This window comes from Hevea brasiliensis, chromosome 14 (genome assembly GCF_030052815.1).
Source record: "Hevea brasiliensis isolate MT/VB/25A 57/8 chromosome 14, ASM3005281v1, whole genome shotgun sequence".
NCBI classification, from domain to species: domain Eukaryota; kingdom Viridiplantae; phylum Streptophyta; class Magnoliopsida; order Malpighiales; family Euphorbiaceae; genus Hevea; species Hevea brasiliensis.
In genome coordinates, this window is record NC_079506.1 from 18,024,123 (window position 1) to 18,045,496 (window position 21,374).

General features: G+C 30.7%; 1 protein-coding gene across 1 annotated transcript; it reads left to right on the forward strand.

Annotated features, from left to right (window-relative positions):
- Window positions 1–17,674: 17,674 nt before the first annotated feature.
- Window positions 17,675–19,643, forward strand: LOC131169060 (L-type lectin-domain containing receptor kinase IX.1-like). The gene has a single exon (XM_058135364.1). The coding sequence runs from the start codon at window positions 17,703–17,705 to the stop codon at window positions 19,641–19,643; it is 1,941 nt and encodes a 646-aa protein (XP_057991347.1). The 5' UTR covers window positions 17,675–17,702.
- The last annotated feature ends 1,731 nt before the right edge of the window (window positions 19,644–21,374 follow it).

Below are 21,374 nucleotides of genomic sequence, written 5' to 3' on the forward strand. Positions count from 1 at the left end.
TTTATTTTAATTTAAAATAATTTAATTTTTAAAAATTCATTTTATTAATAAAATAGTCTTTTATATTTAAATTTTATATATAAGATTATTTATTTTATTTGCATCATTATAATTCCCGACACGCACAAAGACCAACTATTCAAAGGAATTAGAAAAATTATTTGCCAAAATGTATGGACTTTGCAGTCAGTCATTTTTATTTTTAATTACAAATTGCATTATACGGCCACTTGCAATACTCTTTTCCATACAGAAAAGTCGGAGTAAACCATAGACCAACTGTTCAAATGAATCAGAAAAATTACTTGTAGGGCACATTTAGGGTTGTACATGGTTTTGAACTGAATTAAAAAATTATATTAAATTAATAAAAATTATATTAAATTAAATTTATATTATTATTTTATTTCTCTATTTTTTCTTAATAATTTTAATTATAAATACATTTAATTATTACCTTACGAATTTTATGTGTATTATTATATTATATAAACTTAATTCATAATTATATTTATATGTTATAGTTAAAAATTACATAATTAATAAATAGTTAAAAGGAATATTACATGACATAGTTGTACTACTATATTATATAATATATTTAATCCTAAATTATATATGTACTTTATAATTAAAAGATTATGTAATTTAGAAGTAGTTAAAAAATATATTATATGATGTATTATATAATTTACTTCAAAACTATAATTTTAATTCAATTATGGTTTTTTTTTTCTGAAAATAGTTGCATAAAATTATTTCAAAAATTTAGAATTAAATTGAAATTATATCGAACCAAACCGAAATTAAAAAATTACAAACTGCATGATAAGTGCATAATTTATTAATTTTACTCCCATCACATTTAATGTTTCTAGGGTATCTTTATGCCTAATTCAATTGATTAAAGTATAATTATCTATTAGGCATATGTTTAGAGAGTTATTGAAATAATTGTGTTAAATGGAGAAATTTTCAACATTTGCATTAATTTGACTCTTGCTGTATTTTTCAGGATTTTGGTGAAGTCCCAGAACATAGAAGTGTGGAGAGAAACTTGGAAAGGTTGAAGGATAGAGAACCGAGGAAGAAACAAAGTACACGGGTCATGTAAGCACAACCACAGACCCGTGTAACATTCTGCCAGAAAAAACCTAGAGAACCAAGGAAGAAATAAAGTACGCGGGCCGTGTAACTTGGCCCGTATAAATCTTGGAGACCCGTGTAACCTTCTGTGCCAATGCAAGATATACCCATTCAGGTCCAGTAGGTTACACGACCCTGGGCCGTGTAGTGATACACGGGCCATGTATCCGTCGACAATCAGTCCTGATTTTGCTCTAGTTGCAGTTTTTGACAAAGACTCTAAAAACCTAACCCTAGACCATTTATTATAAATAGAAGAGGCAGCAGCCGACACAAGGGACGATTGAGCAGCCTTTCGACAGAGGAAGCTCAGAATTTCGTTCACTCTCCATTCACATTCTAGATTTCTTCAATTTTTTTCTTTAATTTTCTGTAAGCCATGAACATGAGTGGCAAAGTTTTTAATTCAGTTCAAGGGATTCAAGTTCTTTTGCTTGATTTGTGAGACCAAGTTCGTAATTTAATTTATGTCTTTTGAATATCTATTGTTTTCTGATTTCATTGTCTTTGATCTATTGAATGATTTGCTAAAAAGGCCTATTAGTTAATTGTTTGATGTGATCAATTGCTAGTTCATCTTCATAATCCGTAATTGTTGTGTAAGATTGAACATGAGTAGCAATTAGGTTTTATTGATTATGATCCCAGTTTTCGATAATAACCTAAGGAAACAATTGGGTGAATTAAACATATCTTTCAAACTCTAAGCCGTATCCGGCAATATTAGTCGTTTTAATAGTTATTAATTATTTTAGTAACTGTCAATTGTTTTATTAGTTATTAATTATTAGACATTAACTATTAGTAGTTAGCTTTTTACATAGTGATTAAAAAAAAAGTGCTCAATAAAACTAACTATTATATCAACTGTTAAATATAAAAATAGCAATATTATCTTATTAACTACAATTAAAATGCTCTCTCAACCTCTAAAAATGTAACTTTTCATAAATCAATCTCTTAACCTCTAAAAATTAGTATAAAAACTATGCAATTAGCATAAATAAAAGACATACTCAAAATATTAAACACTGTCTTAAAAATTATTATCAAATATAGCTTTAATATATTCTAATAATAAATTTAATATTTAAAAATATTTTATATTTTTATTTGTACTATTTTTTTCGTTTAACAATTCAAACCCAAGCTTTGTGTACTTGCTTGATATGTACATAAAAAAAGTAACATACATAAAAAAAATTTAATATTTCAAAGAAATAAAAAGGTTGCTCATGATTAAAAAAATATCGAAGATAATTTTTTTTTTTAAAATTCATTTCAGATCTATCATTGAATTTCATGGAATTGTGAACTCCACTGAATTTCTCATCAGCTTACAAACTGTTATTATTACTCATTGCAGGTCTGTTATCTATTTATTAGATTTTCAAACGTATGAGTTGTTGTAGATAAGACAAGGCCAACAACAATAATTATTTGATTTATAAATAGTAGAGGAAAATTCCTTTCAATCTTCGTGGAATTGTGAAGTCCTCTCATAGCTTCCAAACTGTTATTATTATTATTATTATTATTCATTGCAGGTCTATTATCTATTTATTGGAATTCCAAACGTATGAGCTGTTGTAGAGAAGACAAGGTCAATAACAATAATTATTTGATTTATAGTGGAGGAAAATCCCTTTCAAACTTCGTGGAATTGTGAACTCCACTCAATTTCTTTTTATTTTAGATAAAATTTAACAGTTCATTAATAAAAATAATAAGATGAGTATAGTATCATATTCTCAAAAGAGAAAAAAATATAAATATAAATAATAAAAATATTCTGTTAAGAGATGATTTAGATAAAGTATAATAACTTTCCGGATAGTAATTGATTCTTTTTTATTTTAGACGAGCAAAAAAATCTTCTATAATACTGCGCTTAAAGGATCTTGTTACTTCTATGGTCCATAGAAGATATTAAACTACCAAATGTCAATGAAGGAAAAGAAGATCATTATCCATACTTGAATCTCCAACCAAAAGAAATAAATGATTCATGTTATATTTCGAATTGCCAAATAATCCATTCAAATTTAAAAAAAAAAAAAAACAAAACAAAACCTCGCTAAGGGAGAAAAACAAACCCCAATAATAAGGACAAAATAGGACCTCAATACTGGAGAGAAAATCTCAAATCTGTTTCGAAATGACATCTATCTAAGGAGAAAAACTCAGATATATTCCAAACGGACACAGATTTAAGAATTTATTAGAAATATACTTAAAACGATAAATTTTCACTCAATTTCTCATCAGCTTCCAAACTGTCAATATTAAGTTTAGGAAACCATCATTATAATTTATAATTTCTTGCACGCAGAAAGATCAAACTGTTTAAAGGATTTAGAAAAAATATGATAATTTATAAATTAGTTCTTGAAACATATCAAAAATTATATATTAATTTTTTTTATAAAAAAATTTTAGTCTTTAAAATTTAATTTCGTTGATTGATTAATCTATGTTATTTAAATTAATTGTTAATTTTATTAATTTCGTTAATTTCTTTTTTTAATTTAAAATAATTTAATTTTTAAAATTTTATTTTATTAATCAACTAATCTTAATGTTTAAATTTTATATATAAGATTATTTATTTTATTTGCATCATTATAATTCCTGACTTGCGCAAAGACCAATCGTTCAAAGGAATTAGAAAAATTATTTGTAACCGAAAAGTCAGAGTAAACCAAAAACCAACTGTTCAAATGAATCAGAAAAATTACATGCAGGGCTGTGCACGGTTGAAAAATTATTTGCAGGTCTTGGAGCTCCAAACCGAATCGAAAAATTGTATTAAATCGATAAAAATCATATTGCGTTAAATTTATTTTTATATTTTAGTTTAGTTTTAGTTCATTAAAAATTGAATAAGAACAATATCAAAATCAAATCAGAATCATATATACCAAACTGAGAACTAAGTTTATACATATATTTTTCTATATTATTTTAGATATATTATATGTTTTTAATATAATTATATATATTTATATGTGTATGTATAATTATGAACTAAATATAACCTACTATTATATTTAATTTCTCTATCTTTTCTTAATAATTTTAGTTATAAATACATTAAATTATACTATATATGCTTTATTCATAATTATATTTATATGTTATAGTTAAAGATTATACAATTTAGAATTAGCTAAAAGATATTATTATATGACATATTATGTAATTCATTTTAAAACTTTAGTGCTAATTCAATTACGGCTTTTTATGAAAATAGTTGTATAAAATTATTTCAAAAATTGAGAACTGAACCGAATCGAAATCGAAGAACTGAAAACTGTACCAAATTAGAACTGAAACAATGAAAAATCAAATAAGAACCATACTATAATTTCAGTTCGATTCTAGTTTTTAGGCAGATCCTGAACTAAAACCAAAACCATAACAATACATCCCCAAATCCAAACAGAAAATTCAGATTAAACCATGGAGTCATTGATATAAGATGTCAAATTTTTTAGTGAAAATTTTCTCAGAATTTTTATTAAACATCGCTTTAAAAAAATGTCAAATTTAGCGATTTCTATTCATATTTTTGGATGATGTTCATTAAATATTTTATGAAGTAGTCTACACGGTTTATTTATTAAAAAAAAAATGTTCGAATTTTTTCTTGGTGAATGGAATGAAAAATAGAGTCTTAGCGCATTTACTAAACATCGATTGATGTATTGTATATAATTGAATGCATTTCAACCTTATATATATTAAAAACTGGATATACATCTTATCTTTTAGACCCATCCATTAACTTTTTTGAAATTAATTACTAATAATTTTTTTAAGAATATTTAAAACTTTTTAATACATATACACAACACTATATGTAAAATTATGAAAATAATAATATTACACTATTAAATTAACAATTAAATATATAACTAATAGGTTTTTTTTATAAACTATATAATCAATAAGTTTGAATAAGTGATTCCTCAAATAAATAATTATATGAATAATGAAAAAATAATTACTAAAAATTTTAAATTTTAATCATTAAAAATAATAATACACTATTATAATATTTTTTACGTGTAACACATGGAAAAAAAATGTTTAAACGTTTCAGCTGAGTGTGAAATTTAGAAAAAAAAAAAAAAAAAAAAAAAAAAAGAAGAGATTAACATGTGATTCAACGATGTGATCATGTTATACGATGGTAACATTTAGTCATATTCATAAAGAACAAAAACCATGTGGCCTTATTAAATAATTTCACATGTAGAAAACTTACCATTGCCTATGCAAGATCGAAATGTCATTGCCTATGCATCACGCCAGTTGAAACCGCATGAGAGAAATTATCCAACACATGAGAGAAATGTCATTTATGTAGTTCTCTCAATTACAAGCGTTATAGTCTTTTAGAAGATCGCATTTAAAATTGATTAATAGTATTCCTAAATAAATAGATAAATTTTTGTAGAAAATATAAAAACAACACCCACAAAGAGAAAGATAACAACTACATAGGGAAATCAAGCAAGGTAATTTTTGTATTACACTATCCATTGTTATCTCTATGTGTAGAAAACTTACATAAGTTAACGCGTCTCGATAAAATTGCCATAATTTTAATATGAAATGTATCTCGTCTCTAACTCTATGTGTTTATCTCACAATTAAAAAAAAATATATATTATAATTAATAAATTTTTATAAGTTAAATAATATTAGTATATTATATTAATAAACATAATTTTTATAAATCAAATTTAGTATATTAGCTTGTATACCAAAAATATATTCTTTTAATATTTAATCAATTTATCCAATTTACCAGTGAGTTTTGTTAACATTTTTTTTTTTAATTTGTAGCAGACAATTTTTGAATACCAATAAAAAATTTGCACATCTAAAACACAGGTTTATATTTATCTTTTGGAGAAACTGATATTGGCATTATGTCCATCACTTTCAAGAAACGTAAAATGGAGTCATCTTGTATTTTTTTACCATGAGTTTATTAAAAGTAAATGATAATAATTTGTAACGTCCTCACCAAAGGTAGTCCGTACATTTTACTGTTCTGATGACTAATGTCTGTACGGACAATTAAAATGTCTGGAACTACACTTAAACTATAGTGAGGAGGCATAAATTAATGAAATAAATATTAAAAAATATAGGAAAAATTTTGAGAAATAAAATAAAATTTAGAGAATTTATTTATTTGGTACAAAAATAATAAAAATAACACGATATGCACCATGAAAGGCATTTTGGTCATTTCACCCCTAGATGTGAATTTTGACTTAAATGTCAAATTAAAATTTGGAAATAGAATAATTAACATAAATTAATTTTATGAATTTGAAATTGAAAAATGAGAAGAGAAAGAAGAAGAAAAGAAAAGAAAAGAAAAGGAAAGAAAAGAAAAGAAAGGAAAGAAAAGAAAAGAAAGGAAATAGATTTATGAAATTTAAAAACAATAAAGTACATATAAATATATATATAAATACCCACAAGAGACAAAACCCACCAACCCTCTTCTTCTTCCTCTTCTCTCTCCCTCCTTGCCGTCTCCCTTAGTGTCTCCCTCCCTCCATTTTTGTTCTTCTTAAAGCTTGATTTTCCAAGCTTTCTCCTCCCCAAAACCCATAGACCCCTTCACAAAAAATTTAGCCCACACCATAAGGAAGCTTTAGATACCCATTAGAAGAAGAAAGATTAAAGTTTGAAGTGGGTCACAAGAGGTTAGTGCACTAATCCCTCTTCTTCTCTTTATTAAACATGAAAAGCATGTTTAGCTAAGCATAAATATCATTAAAACAAAAAGAAAATCTAGAGGAAAGAACCCTTGAATTTTTGGCAGCCATGGAACTTGAAATTTATTGCTTTTAAGTGATGAAAAATGGTTCTATGAGAATGTGTAATTAGTTGAAATGTTTGGGTGTTTGATTGTGTAGTGTTTGTGTAAATTTGAAACTTTGAAAACTAGGGTTTGTGTAAATGTTGAGGACTTTGTGTAAAATGTTGAAATTGATCTATTGGGATGAGATTGTTGCTTATAGAAGTGTATTGCATGCAAATTGAAGTAAGGAAGTTGGAGGAGGTTGAGTTTTGGAAGTGTCAATTTTCTGCAGGTTGTGTTTGTTGAGGGCAGTGTACATTTTAGGCCATAAATAAAATTGTGTGACCCCAATTGGTATGAGGCCAATTGGAGGTGAAACTAGACCCAAAATAGCCCATTTTCCATGAAGAAACCATGCCCAAATTCTGTCCAAAACTTGACCTAAATACTGTCCAAATTCGGATTTCCCTGCAACCCAACCCAGAAAATGACCAAATGAACAGTACGTGTTCATTTGGTCATAACTCTCTCTATACTGGTCCAAATGATCTAAACTTTTAACCATGGAAAGTTTAGACATAGGGCTACACTTTTCATGAAGACCACTTAACCCAGTTTTGCCTTTAACAAATTCAAATTGTTAGCACAAGTTGGGTCACTGAAACTGCCAACCCAGAAAATGACCAAATGAACAGTACGTGTTCATTTGGTCATAACTCTCTCTATACTGGTCCAAATAACCTAAAATTTTAACCATGGAAAGTTTAGACATAGGGCTACACTTTTCATGAAGACCACTTAACCCAGTTTTGACTTTAACAAATTCAAATTGTTAGCACAAGTTGGGTCACTGAAACTGCCAACCCAGAAAATGACCAAATGAACAGTACGTGTTCATTTGGTCATAACTCTCTCTATACTGGTCCAAATAACCTAAAAGTTTAACCATGGAAAGTTTAGACATAGGGCTACACTTTTCATGAAGACCACTTAACCCAGTTTTGCCTTTAACAAATTCAAATTGTTAGCATAAGTTGGGTCACTGAAACTGCCAACCCAGAAAATGACCAAATGAACAGTACGTGTTCATTTGGTCATAACTCTCTCTATACTGGTCCAAATGACCTAAAATTTTACCCATGGAAAGTTTAGACATAGGGCTACACTTTTTATGAGGACCACTTAACCCAGTTTTGCCTTTAACCAATTCAAATTATTAGCACAAGTTGGGTCACTGAAACTGCCAACCCAGAAAATGACCAAAATACTGTTCCTTTGGTATGCTTGACCAGTTTTGGCAAAAATGCCATAACTTGGTCTCCAAAGCTGCAAATTGAGTGAAACTAGTGCGAAAAGTTTTATAAGACATAGCACAACAATTTTTATGTTTTGACCAAGCTCTAGAAACCATTGCATCCTAGGGAAAATATTAGCCAAAGTTAGGAATTGAAATCTAGAAAATGTTAAGTTGAACCCAGAATGCCATTTGATACCTGTGTATTCATTTGGCCATAACTCCCACTAGGAAATTCCATTTGAGATTTGCCAATATGATTTAGAAACATGATACTTAGGGATACAATATTGATTTAGACACCTTTGCCAAATTCTAAGTGTAAAGACCCTAAAAAGAGGGTCAAACATACTGCCCTGAAGTTGATTTTTGCCCTTATAGGACTGAGAGTCCAGGTTAATACATTGACCATAACTCACTATACCAAGCTTGAAAAATTATGAAATTGTACCTGGGAGTCCCTAAGACATAGAGGAACATATCTTGTGAAGGAACGTAAGTCTAAAAATGACCATAAAATGATCAAATGACTGGTCAAAGTTTATTGACTAGAAATTGTAAATTCTGGACAGCTTAGAGGCAAAGGGACCAGTTATGGTATTTTGACCATAACTTGAGCTCTATAACTCCAAATTCAGTGATTCAAAAATTGAAATTCAAGTTTAAACATAGAGGAACAATTGTTATGAAGGAAGTGTGACTAAATAGACATCCTAACCTAGTCAAATTCCTAGATAAAGATAACACATCAACATGAACCTAAAGAAAGGTTCATGGGAAAAATGCTATATATAATAATTAAAATACTCATAAGGATAATTAAATATTAAAAATGATATGAATATGTAAATTGGGACTAATGTCCCATTAATATGAAATTAATGGTACCAATGAACAGTACTAGAAAATAGTAACAGTGAATAGTGCTAAAATAATTAAAAATGTTTAATTGCCCATAGTATACCTAGACTTATTTATTTAGTTTGAATAAATTGGTATACCAATTAGGGACCACAGATAGCAGTACTGCTTATAGAGCAAATCATGAACTGACAATATATGTCTGATATGATTGTTCTACAGGCAATATGCCTACTTCATCGCCATTGTGCCTACTTTATTTCTCGGCTTTACAAGCTCGACAATGGTCCGTGCCCGACACCGGCCTCGTGGCCCGATGATGTATACAGGGTAGACATATGGCTGTCTAACCCATATACTCCCGTGTATCCAGCTTTTATAATTTGTTATAGGTTTCTTGGGCATTGATAATAATTAATTAATACTGAATATACAATAAGTAAACAGGAAAGACCCCAATAATTTTAATTGATTCCAAAGTGTAAAAAAATGTAAAAGACCCAGAATTTATGATTTGTAAATATTATTTCAATTGTTTAATTATTATTATTATAAATTATGCACCACTAAGCGTTATGCTTAGCGCGTTGGTTTTCCATCGTAGGTATCAAGATCAGCAGCCGCCACAGTAGTATTCGGACAGAGTTTCGACCAGATCTGCCACCGATCAGAGTCACCTCATCAGTCTTTTGTATTTTGGTAGGGCCCATGTGTAGCCTAGTATTTTGGTTCATTATGTCTAGTCATTATGTAATTACTAGTTTATGATGTATTTTATTTTGGACTTGAAATGAAAACTTATAATTTATTATCTATGAATTTCAATTTGAATGCAATAGATGACACTTCATTTTGAGATCTCATAAATAGTTGCGAATGATATGATAAAAGAGAATATGATATGGAAATATGTGAGATGACTATGAATATGTTAACAGGTGATAGTGGAACCCGCCAGATGCTAATAAAACAGAGGAGGATCTGTTCGGGTCTCCACAAAAATAAGATATAAAAAAAAAAAAAAAAAAAATTCTACACGTAAATTACCTGATTTAAAGGACATTAAAATTTACAATAGACATGACAAGACAAGATAGGGTGCTCCGGCACCGAATGTGGCACTTCTTGCTCGGCTATACAATAGACGGGTAAGGGGCGTCACATTTAGTGGTATCAGAGCAGAGGTTTAGGCGGTCCTAGACCTAGATAGATAGAAAGAAATAGTTGCATCACATGCATGGGCCTTTAGATAGAGTCGAGGTGACACTAATACAGATCTGTTTCTTTGTCTGTTTTATAGGATCGATGGCATCTGATCCTTCAGAGCACGGACCTCCAGAACCGATAGAGGAGGAAGTAGAGAGTCACGCACCTGCACCTGCGTGTAGTCAGGGGCGCAGTAGCAGTAGAGCAGAACCATCGTTGGGTACTTTAGTAAGGACACAGCAAGCCTTCCTAGAGCAAATGACTCAATTGCTCTGTCAGGTCACCAGAGCTATGCCACCACCTCCCCAGCCAGTATATAGGACCCCAATAGAGAGAGTTAGAAATGATGAGCAGTTCAGGAGGGACAGCAACAAGAAGAGAGGGTCCGACTGCCACCCAGCATAGCTTACAGAGAGCAAGAGACCCAAGGGGTCTGAGGGTCAGATTCAGAGCAGAGAACAGAGGCAGAGGTTCCAATTTACCCCGAGGAGAGGAGGTCAAACGGGTATATCAATTGGCAATTCTGTGGGTCCTATAGCACGGAGATCAACCCCGATGCCAGTTTGTACACATTGTGGGAAGAACCACAGAGGAAAGTGTAGATTGCTAACGGGTGGATGTTTCAGATGTGGGTCCACAGAGCATTTTTTGAGAGATTGCCCACGGAGGAGTGCTCCCACAGCTCCACCACAGACTCAGAGGTCTGCCCCCACAGTACAGAGGGGTAGAAGACCAATGAGACCAGAGATAGCTGGTACATCACAGAGAGCTTCTGAGACTATAGAACAGCCCGAGGTTGAAGTAGCACCCTGCGTGTACGTTACAGCTCGGGAGGAGCCAAACCTGGTAGACATTGTCAGAGGTACATTTTCTAATTATAATACCTTTAAGTATGTATTGATAGACCCTAATTATGTTCACCCCTATATATGCATTGTACCTCCTGTTGAAAGAGGATACCAATAGATGGGTCAGAAGATGACATACTTGTCACCAACCCTTTAGGTCACCAGATGATTATAGATTATCAACCGAAAAGGATCGTGTTAAAGATAATAGATGGAAATGAGAAGGGGGCTGTATGTGAGATGAAAGAAGATGAGCACAGAACTGGTTGAAAAAAAAGAGAGATAGTCTATTGGGATATACCATGGTAACTATGCAATGCTCTTGATGTTTGTGCTGTAAGTCAGACATAAGATCGACTTGGGACTATTGTGTAGAGCTACGTATTTCCAATAGTAAATCGAGATAAGGATAAGATTGTAGAACTAGGATTAATAAGACAGACTAAAAAAAAAAAAAAGTAAAGTATTATAACACAAAAAGGTGAAAAGACAAGGAGATAGCGGTCCCTCGATTAATTACACTGTGTAAATTTCGAGGACGAAATTTTATTTAGAGGGGAAGAATTGTAACGTCCTCACCAAAGGTAGTCCGTACATTTTATCGCTCGATGACTAATGTCCAGCATTTGACAATAAAAATGTCTGGAACTACACTTAAACTATAGTGAGGAGGCATAAATTAATGAAATAAATATTAAAAAAATATAGGAAAAATTTTGAGAAATAAAATAAAATTTAGAGAATTTATTTATTTGGTACAAAAATAATAAAAATAACCCGATATGCACCATGAAAGGCATTTTGGTCATTTCACCCCTAGATGTGAATTTTGACTTAAATGTCAAATTAAAATTTGGAAATAGAATAATTAACATAAATTAATTTTATGAATTTGAAATTGAAAATGAGAAGAGAAAGAAGAAGAAAAGAAAAGAAAAGAAAAGGAAAGAAAAGAAAAGAAAGGAAAGAAAAGAAAAGAAAGGAAATAGATTTATGAAATTTAAAAACAATAAAGTACACATAAATATATATATAAATACCCACAAGAGACAAAACCCACCAACCCTCTTCTTCTTCCTCTTCTCTCTCCCTCCTTGCCGTCTCCTTAGTGTCTCCTCCCTCCATTTTTGTTCTTCTTAAAGCTTGATTTTCCAAGCTTTCTCCTCCCCAAAACCCATAGACCCCTTCACAAAAAATTTAGCCCACACCATAAGGAAGCTTTAGATACCCATTAGAAGAAGAAAGATTAAAGTTTGAAGTGGGTCACAAGAGGTTAGTGCACTAATCCTCTTCTTCTCTTTATTAAACATGAAAAGCATGTTTAGCTAAGCATAAATACCATTAAAACAAAAAGAAAATCTAGAGGAAAGAACCCTTGAATTTTTGGCAGCCATGGAACTTGAAATTTATTGCTTTTAAGTGATGAAAAATGGTTCTATGAGAATGTGTAATTAGTTGAAATGTTTGGGTGTTTGATTGTGTAGTGTTTGTGTAAATTTGAAACTTTGAAAACTAGGGTTTGTGTAAATGTTGAGGACTTTGTGTAAAATGTTGAAATTGATCTATTGGGATGAGATTGTTGCTTATAGAAGTGTATTGCATGCAAATTGAAGTAAGGAAGTTGGAGGAGGTTGAGTTTTGGAAGTGTCAATTTTCTGCAGGTTGTGTTTGTTGAGGGCAGTGTACATTTTAGGCCATAAATAAAATTGTGTGACCCCAATTGGTATGAGGCCAATTGGAGGTGAAACTAGACCCAAAATAGCCCATTTTCCATGAAGAAACCATGCCCAAATTCTGTCCAAAACTTGACCTAAATACTGTCCAAATTCGGATTTCCCTGCAACCCAACCCAGAAAATGACCAAATGAACAGTACATGTTCATTTGGTCATAACTCTCTATACTGGTCCAAATGACCTAAAATTTTAACCATGGAAAGTTTAGACATAGGGCTACACTTTTCATGAAGACCACTTAACCCAGTTTTGCCTTTAACAAATTCAAATTGTTAGCACAAGTTGGGTCACTGAAACTGCCAACCTAGAAAATGACCAAATGAACATTACGTGTTCATTTGGTCATAACTCTCTCTATACTGGTCCAAATAACCTAAAATTTTAACCATGGAAAGTTTAGACATAGGGCTACACTTTTCATGAAGACCACTTAACCCAGTTTTGCCTTTAACAAATTCAAATTGTTAGCACAAGTTGGGTCACTGAAACTGCCAACCCAGAAAATGACCAAATGAACAGTACGTGTTCATTTGGTCATAACTCTCTATACTGGTCCAAATAACCTAAAATTTTAACCATGGAAAGTTTAGACATAGGGCTACACTTTTCATGAAGACCACTTAACCCAGTTTTGCCTTTAACAAATTCAAATTGTTAGCATAAGTTGGGTCACTGAAACTGCCAACCCAGAAAATGACCAAATGAACAGTACGTGTTCATTTGGTCATAACTCTCTCTATACTGGTCCAAATGACCTAAAATTTTACCCATGGAAAGTTTAGACATAGGGCTACACTTTTCATGAAGACCACTTAACCCAGTTTTGCCTTTAACCAATTCAAATTATTAGCACAAGTTGGGTCACTGAAACTGCCAACCCAGAAAATGACCAAAATACTGTTCCTTTGGTATGCTTGACCAGTTTTGGCAAAAATGCCATAACTTGGTCTCCAAAGCTGCAAATTGAGTGAAACTAGTGCCAAAAGTTTTATAAGACATAGCACAACAATTTTTATGTTTTGACCAAGCTCTAGAAACCATTGCATCCTAGGGAAAATATTAGCCAAAGTTAGGAATTGAAATCTAGAAAATGTTAAGTTGAACCCAGAATGCCATTTGATACCTGTGTGTTCATTTGGCCATAACTCCCACTAGGAAATTCCATTTGAGATTTGCCAATATGATGTAGAAACATGATACTTAGGGATACAATATTGATTTAGACACCTTTGCCAAATTCTAAGTGTAAAGACCCTAAAAAGAGGGTCAAACATACTGCCCTGAAGTTGATTTTTGCCCTTATAGGACTGAGAGTCCAGGTTAATACATTGACCATAACTCACTATACCAAGCTTGAAAAATTATGAAATTGTACCTGGGAGTCCCTAAGACATAGAGGAACATATCTTGTGAAGGAACGTAAGTCTAAAAATGACCATAAAATGATCAAATGACTGGTCAAAGTTTATTGACTAGAAATTGTAAATTCTGGACAGCTTAGAGGCAAAGGGACCAGTTATGGTATTTTGACCATAACTTGAGCTCTATAACTCCAAATTCAGTGATTCAAAAACTGAAATTCAAGTTTAAACATAGAGGAACAATTGTTATGAAGGAAGTGTGACTAAATAGACATCCTAACCTAGTCAAATTCCTAGATAAAGATAACACATCAACATGAACCTAAAGAAAGGTTCATGGGAAAAATGCTATATATAAAATTAAAATACTCATAAGGATAATTAAATATTAAAAATGATATGAATATGTAAATTGGGATTAATGTCCCATTAATATGAAATTAATGGTACCAATGAACAGTACTAGAAAATAGTAACAGTGAATAGTGCTAAAATAATTAAAAATGTTTAATTGCCCATAGTATACCTAGACTTATTTATTTAGTTTGGATAAATTGGTATACCAATTAGGGACCACAGATAACAGTACTGCTTATAGAGCAAATCATGAACTGACAATATATGTCTGATATGATTGTTCTACAGGCTATATGCCTACTTACTGGCCATTGTGCCTACTTTATTTCTGGCTTTACAAGCTCGACAATGGTCCGTGTTCGATACCGGCCTCGTGCCCGACAGGATGTATCTGAGGGTAGACATATGGCTGTCTAACCCGTATACTCCCGTGTATCCAGCTTTTATAATTTGTTATAGGTTTCTTGGGCATTGATAATAATTAATTAATACTGAATATACAATAAGTAAACAGGAAAGACCCCAATAATTTTAATTGATTCCAAAGTGTAAAAAAATGTAAAAGACCCAGAATTTATGATTTGTAAATATTATTTCAATTGTTTAATTATTATTATTATAAATTATGCACCACTAAGCGTTATGCTTAGCGCGTTGGTTTTCCATCGCGTAGGTATCAAGATCGCACGCCACAAAGAGTATTCGGACAGAGTTTCACTGGATTCGCACCGATCGTAGTCACCTCATCGCCTTTTGTATTTTGGTAGGGCCCATGTGTAGCCTAGTATTTTGGTTCATTATGTCTAGTCATTATGTAATTACTAGTTTATGATGTATTTTATTTTGGACTTGAAATGAAAACTTATAATTTATTATCTATGAATTTCAATATGAATGCAATAGATGACACTTCATTTTGAGATCTCATAAATAGTTGCGAATGATATGATAAAAGAGAATATGATATGGAAATATGTGAGATGACTATGAATATGTTAACAGGTGATAGTGGAACCCGCCAGATGCTAATAAAACAGAGGAGGATCTGTTCGGGTCTCCACAAAAATAAGATATAAAAAAAAAAAAAAAAATTCTACACGTAAATTACCTGATTTAAAGGACATTAAAATTTACAATAGACATGACAAGACAAGATAGGGTACTCCGGCACCGAATGTGGCACTTCTTGCTCGGCTATACAATAGACGGGTAAGGGGCGTCACATAATTATTTTTTTATTTTTTTTTCTTTTCCTGAAGAATATCCATAGATCAGCTTACCTATTAAATTATTTAAATATTTACCAGTTAAATCAAATTTTTTTTTTCTTTACAAAAAAGGAGTTTTCAATGCTATCAATTCGATTAATTCAGTAGAGGACTTCCAGTGGAGGTGATTCATTCACATGAAAGGAAACTGAGAGAGAGAGAGAGAGAGAGAGAGAGTTTCTCCATGCAATAATTCTAAGTTTAGGGCATGAGTGCTCCAAAGTCATTAGTTCTTGTCAAGTGTCTGTCATATCATTTAATTTTTTTTTTCTCCCTCCAATAATTCAATATGTATTGAACTTTTCTTCATGCGCAGTACCTTATAAATGTATGGGGTCATATATTTTGTCCTTTCTCTCTTTTAAATTGAAAATTCATTGGTTGCACTGGAATATCAGTACCTCACAATGCAAAATCAAATTATCATTAAATTTAAATTAGTTCATTTTTATTATTTTTATACATTTACATTCACATGTGGAAAGGAGACCAAGACTTTTCAAGTCATCTCATCTAACCTTATCAAATTATTATCAAGGAGGCCAACGCTCAAAAATTGCCCACCTAAAATTAAATAAATTAAATAAAACAAATAAAATAACTTGATAGTTGACGGGGGGAAGATTTTTATAATTTGCTACTGAATTGTTTTGATGTTTCAAACTTTTTTTTTTTTTTTTATGGAACACTTAATCTTAATCGTTATTATGGTTTGAGAGATTACATTTATTAATTAATAATAATTTGAAATTAATTGATATATTTTCGAAAAAAAATAAAATAATATTAATAAAAAGAAAGATAAAAATTGCCGGCCTATTTTTATAGATAATTGAAAGGATGATAAACTATTTTAATATTTCTAATTAAATATAAAAAATTAATATATATATATATATATATATATATATATATATATATATATATATATATATATATATTTCTTTACGAAGGAATTAAATTGTAAAACAAAGAATAAATTAAAATGAATTCAAATAGAAAAATTCTCAAGTAAACAATAGTGCTACAGACAAACAAAAATAAAATAGATAGAGAAAGAGAACGGAATTTACTAAGAAATAGAAACAACAGATTGATCAGTAAACGTTGTACACAAAAAATAATAATAAGATTATTATTTATTAAACATCTAGTGATGTAACGTAAGTATATTACTTAATGCCCAACCGCCGGCTTTTTATGCAAAAATCAGTTCATTTTAAAATAATTTCAAAGTACCTAATTACTTATTGAATTTCCAAAAGTCTATGTGGTGGTAAATAAGTCAAGGTAGTTAGTAATAATTATTTATGTTGTCTAAATTAATTGTTAATTTTATTATCATCATCAACTTTTCTTTTTTCAATTTAAAATGATTTATCTTTTAAAATTTTATTTTATTAATAAAATAGTTTTTATATTAATATTTTATATACAAGTAATTATTCATTTTATTTGTATCGTTACAATTCCTGATATGCACAAAGACCAACTGTTCAAATGAATCAGAAAAATTACTTACAGCTCGCGGGATGTATGGGCTTTTCATGAAAAAAAGTAAACCGCGGAGTCATTCACATAAGACGTCAATTTTTTTAGTGAAATGTCAAAGGAAATGTCAAATTTTAAAGGAAATGTCAAATTTAGCGATTTCCTTTCACACTTTTGGATGTTATTCATTGAATATTCTATGAATATTCATTGAATATACGCCTATTTAAAATAATATATACCCGATTGTTTCAATGTTTGAAATCTCACATCTTTTTTCTTGATATTATTGTCTTTCTTTCAATATGGTTGTCAGATTCAGAACGTCTAGTTTCCATCACGTCTTATCCTGGTTTTTGTTATTCCTTCATCTTCCTTTTTTGTATGCAATTTCATTCAATTACCCTGATTTCACAAACCCTCAAAACCTGAACTTATCCGGCCATGCTTCCGTCTCCAATGGAATTCTATCACTCACCAAAAATAGTAACTTCAGCGTTGGTCGAGCTGTGTACTTCCAAGAGATGCACCTCTGGGATCGAACTACAGGCAAAGTTGCAGATTTTGACACTCATTTTTCCTTTAACATCTCGATGCTTGAACCTCCTGGAGCCGATGGGTTGGCGTTCTTCCTCGCTCCTAATGGCTCTCAAGTTCCAGATGATTCTGGGGGGGAGTGCCTTGCGCTGATCAGCAATTGTTCTTCTTCCGACACTACAGGATTAGCAATAGTAGCTGTTGAGTTCGATACTTTTCATAACCCTTGGGATCCCAGTAAGAATCATGTAGGAATTAATGTGAACTCCATCAGGTCAGTAGCCTACAGTAATTTGAGTAGAAGTATTACAACTGGATCCAAGGTTAATGCGTGGGTGACTTATGATTCTCAAACAAGAAATTTGAGTTTGTTCTTGACTTACGATGATAATCCGGTTTTCAATCGGAATGATGCTACCCTTTCATATAAAATTGATCTGTCTATGGTTTTGCCTGAATGGGTCACTGTTGGGTTTTCATCTTCAACCGGTGATTTCACGCAGATACATAACATTCTTTCATGGGAGTTCAACTCAACTGAAATTTCATCCAAGCGAGACAACTCAACTGAAATTCCATCCAAGCCAGACGAAGTTGGCAGAGGAGGAGGTGGGAAGAGCATAGGTATAATAGTTGGCAGTGCAATTGGTGGAATTGCTGCTATTGGTGGGTTGATCTCAATATTTTCTTGGAGGAGAAACAAGAGGAATCAAGAAGAAGATGTTGAATCAGATGATTCCATGGATCATGAATTTGAGCAAGGAATAGGGCCCAAGAGGTTCTCTTATCAAGAATTGGTTCAAGCTACAAATAACTTTGCGGAAGAAGGGAAACTTGGGCAAGGAGGATTTGGAGGAGTCTACAGAGGATACTTGTCTAATTTAAGTGTGGCAGTGAAAAGGGTCTCTAAAGGGTCTAAACAAGGAAGAAAGGAGTACATGGCAGAAGTGAAGATCATTAGCAAATTAAGGCACAAAAATCTTGTACAACTTGTGGGTTGGTGCCATGAAAAGGGTGAGTTTCTTCTTATCTATGAGTTCATGCCTAATGGAAGTCTTGATTCTCATCTCTTTAAAAGTGAAAATATGCTATCTTGGACAGTAAGGTATAAGATAGCAATTGGTTTAGCCTCAGCTCTGCTATATCTCCATGAAGAATGGGAACAATGTGTAGTGCATAGAGACATTAAATCAAGCAATGTGATGTTGGATTCAAATTTCAACACCAAGCTTGGAGATTTTGGTCTGGCAAGGCTCATGGATAATGAGCTATGCCTCAAGACCACAGGGTTAGCCGGAACGATTGGTTACATGGCACCTGAATACATTAGCTCAGGAAAGGCTAGTAAAGGATCAGATGTATTCAGTTTTGGTGTGGTGGCCCTGGAAATTGCGTGTGGGAGGAGATCACAGATTTCATTGGTGGGTTGGGCTTGGGAAGCATATGGAAATGGAAGAGTTCTTGATGTTGCTGATGGGAGATTGGGTATGGATTTCAATGTAGAACAGATGGAATGCTTGTTAACTGTTGGGCTGTGGTGTGCTCACCCAGATTTCGATCGTAGGCCATCGATAAGGCAAGCATTACAGGTTCTTAATTTTGAAGCAGCATTGCCAAATCTTCCTGCAAGGATGCCTGTTCCAATGTATGACGTGCCTGCCTCTTCAACAGAACCTTTACTCTCTACATCTCTTCTCACGGGTCGGTGAACTAACTCCTAGTTTCTTACTTTTAATTTGTAATTTTTTTTATTAATTTATATATCATTTGAAGAAGAGAAAACTAATATTCTTAATTATTTTGTCAATTCTCATTCATTAGAAAAATTAACATTTTAATTGAAAATGATAATTGACTCAAAAATTTTATGTACAAATAACTTCAATTAATTTATAATTCAAAATGACTAACGCCAAACTAGTCTAAAAACAAAAAATTTGAAAAAAGTTAGACTTTGTTTATTTCATAGAAAATAACTTATATATGAAAAATATTTTTCATGAAAAATATTTTTTTAAAAAAATTTCTATAAAATATTTTTTTATTATTTAGTTGTAACGTTAAATTAATGGTATGCGTTTATTTTATCTATGATAAGTCTTATTATATTTTAATAAAATTATTAAATAAAAAGAGAAAGTCATTTTCTTTCAAAATGATTTTATTTTTTTCTTTGACAAAAAAAAATTTATTAACTTTTTTTATAAAAAAATTTTTCATTTATATTTTTTGAGTGTTTAAATACTAAAAATGTAAAAAAAAAATATATTTTTTCTTGATACAAGTAGGTCTTGAATAAAAATTGATTTTATCTGACTCGTTTTTCCATCTGTATTCGTTTCACTTGAATGATAATATTATTGATCCTATAAAATATTGAATAAAGTTTATATTATATATGCTTCAAAAAGTGGATATAAGATTCATTTCATTGATAAATGAATATTATTCTATGTATTAAATATGAAACCCATTGGTGAATTCTATCAATGTAATCAACTTAAATTTGTAACTTTGCTGATTCAATTTTTATTAACAAATTCTACTAGTTTGATTTAAAAATAACTAATTCCATATAAGAGACATGATCATAATTTTTTTTTTTCATATATTTATAGATGCCAAACAGGTCCTGTGTAATGGTTCCAATAGAAGAACAACATGAAATAATAACTTATAGTGAATAATGCCTTTCATTTATAGTGACAGTGCCATATATTTGTCGCTAATAGCATAAATTAGTGACGAAAATCGTCACTAATCACTTTTAGCGACATTTAGTGATGGTGCTCTGCCTCTCATGCTTTTAGCGGTGAGAAGCTATTTTATATAAATTCATCACTAACAATTTTTATCGACGTTTTTTCTGTAATTAATACTTTCAACAACAAGAAGCTATTATACACAAATTTGTTGTTAATAATTTTTTGCGACACATTATCCATTGCTAATATATTCAATAATGAGAAGCTATTCAATAAAATTCGTTACAATTAATTTTTAGCAACGATTTATTCATCACTAAATCTATAAATGATTTTAGTTTCAAATATTACTGTAATTAATATAAATTAAAATTTTAATATTATTTTAATAATAATTGTATTTATATTAAAAATTTTATTATAATTCTATATTCTTAATTCTATCTACATCGATCATTAATTCTTTAAAAATTATTTAGTTTAAATATTAAACAACGAATCTCACTTATACTAATTTTTTTAATTATTCTTAATATTTACAAATTTATAATATTAAATTATAAAATTACCATTTAAAAAACCATTTAATTAATATTAAATTATAAAATTACCATTTAAAAAAAACCATTTAATTAACATAGTTATAAAATTAATTAACATATTTATAAAATTATCATTAAAAATTAACTACTTAATCAAATAAAAAAAATCTAATCCTATTTAATGGAAAATATT

Excerpts from the sequence above, each read along its gene's own strand:
- LOC131169060 (XM_058135364.1), top strand. The coding sequence starts at position 17,703 with ATGGTTGTCAGATTCAGAACGTCTAGTTTCCATCACGTCTTATCCTGG.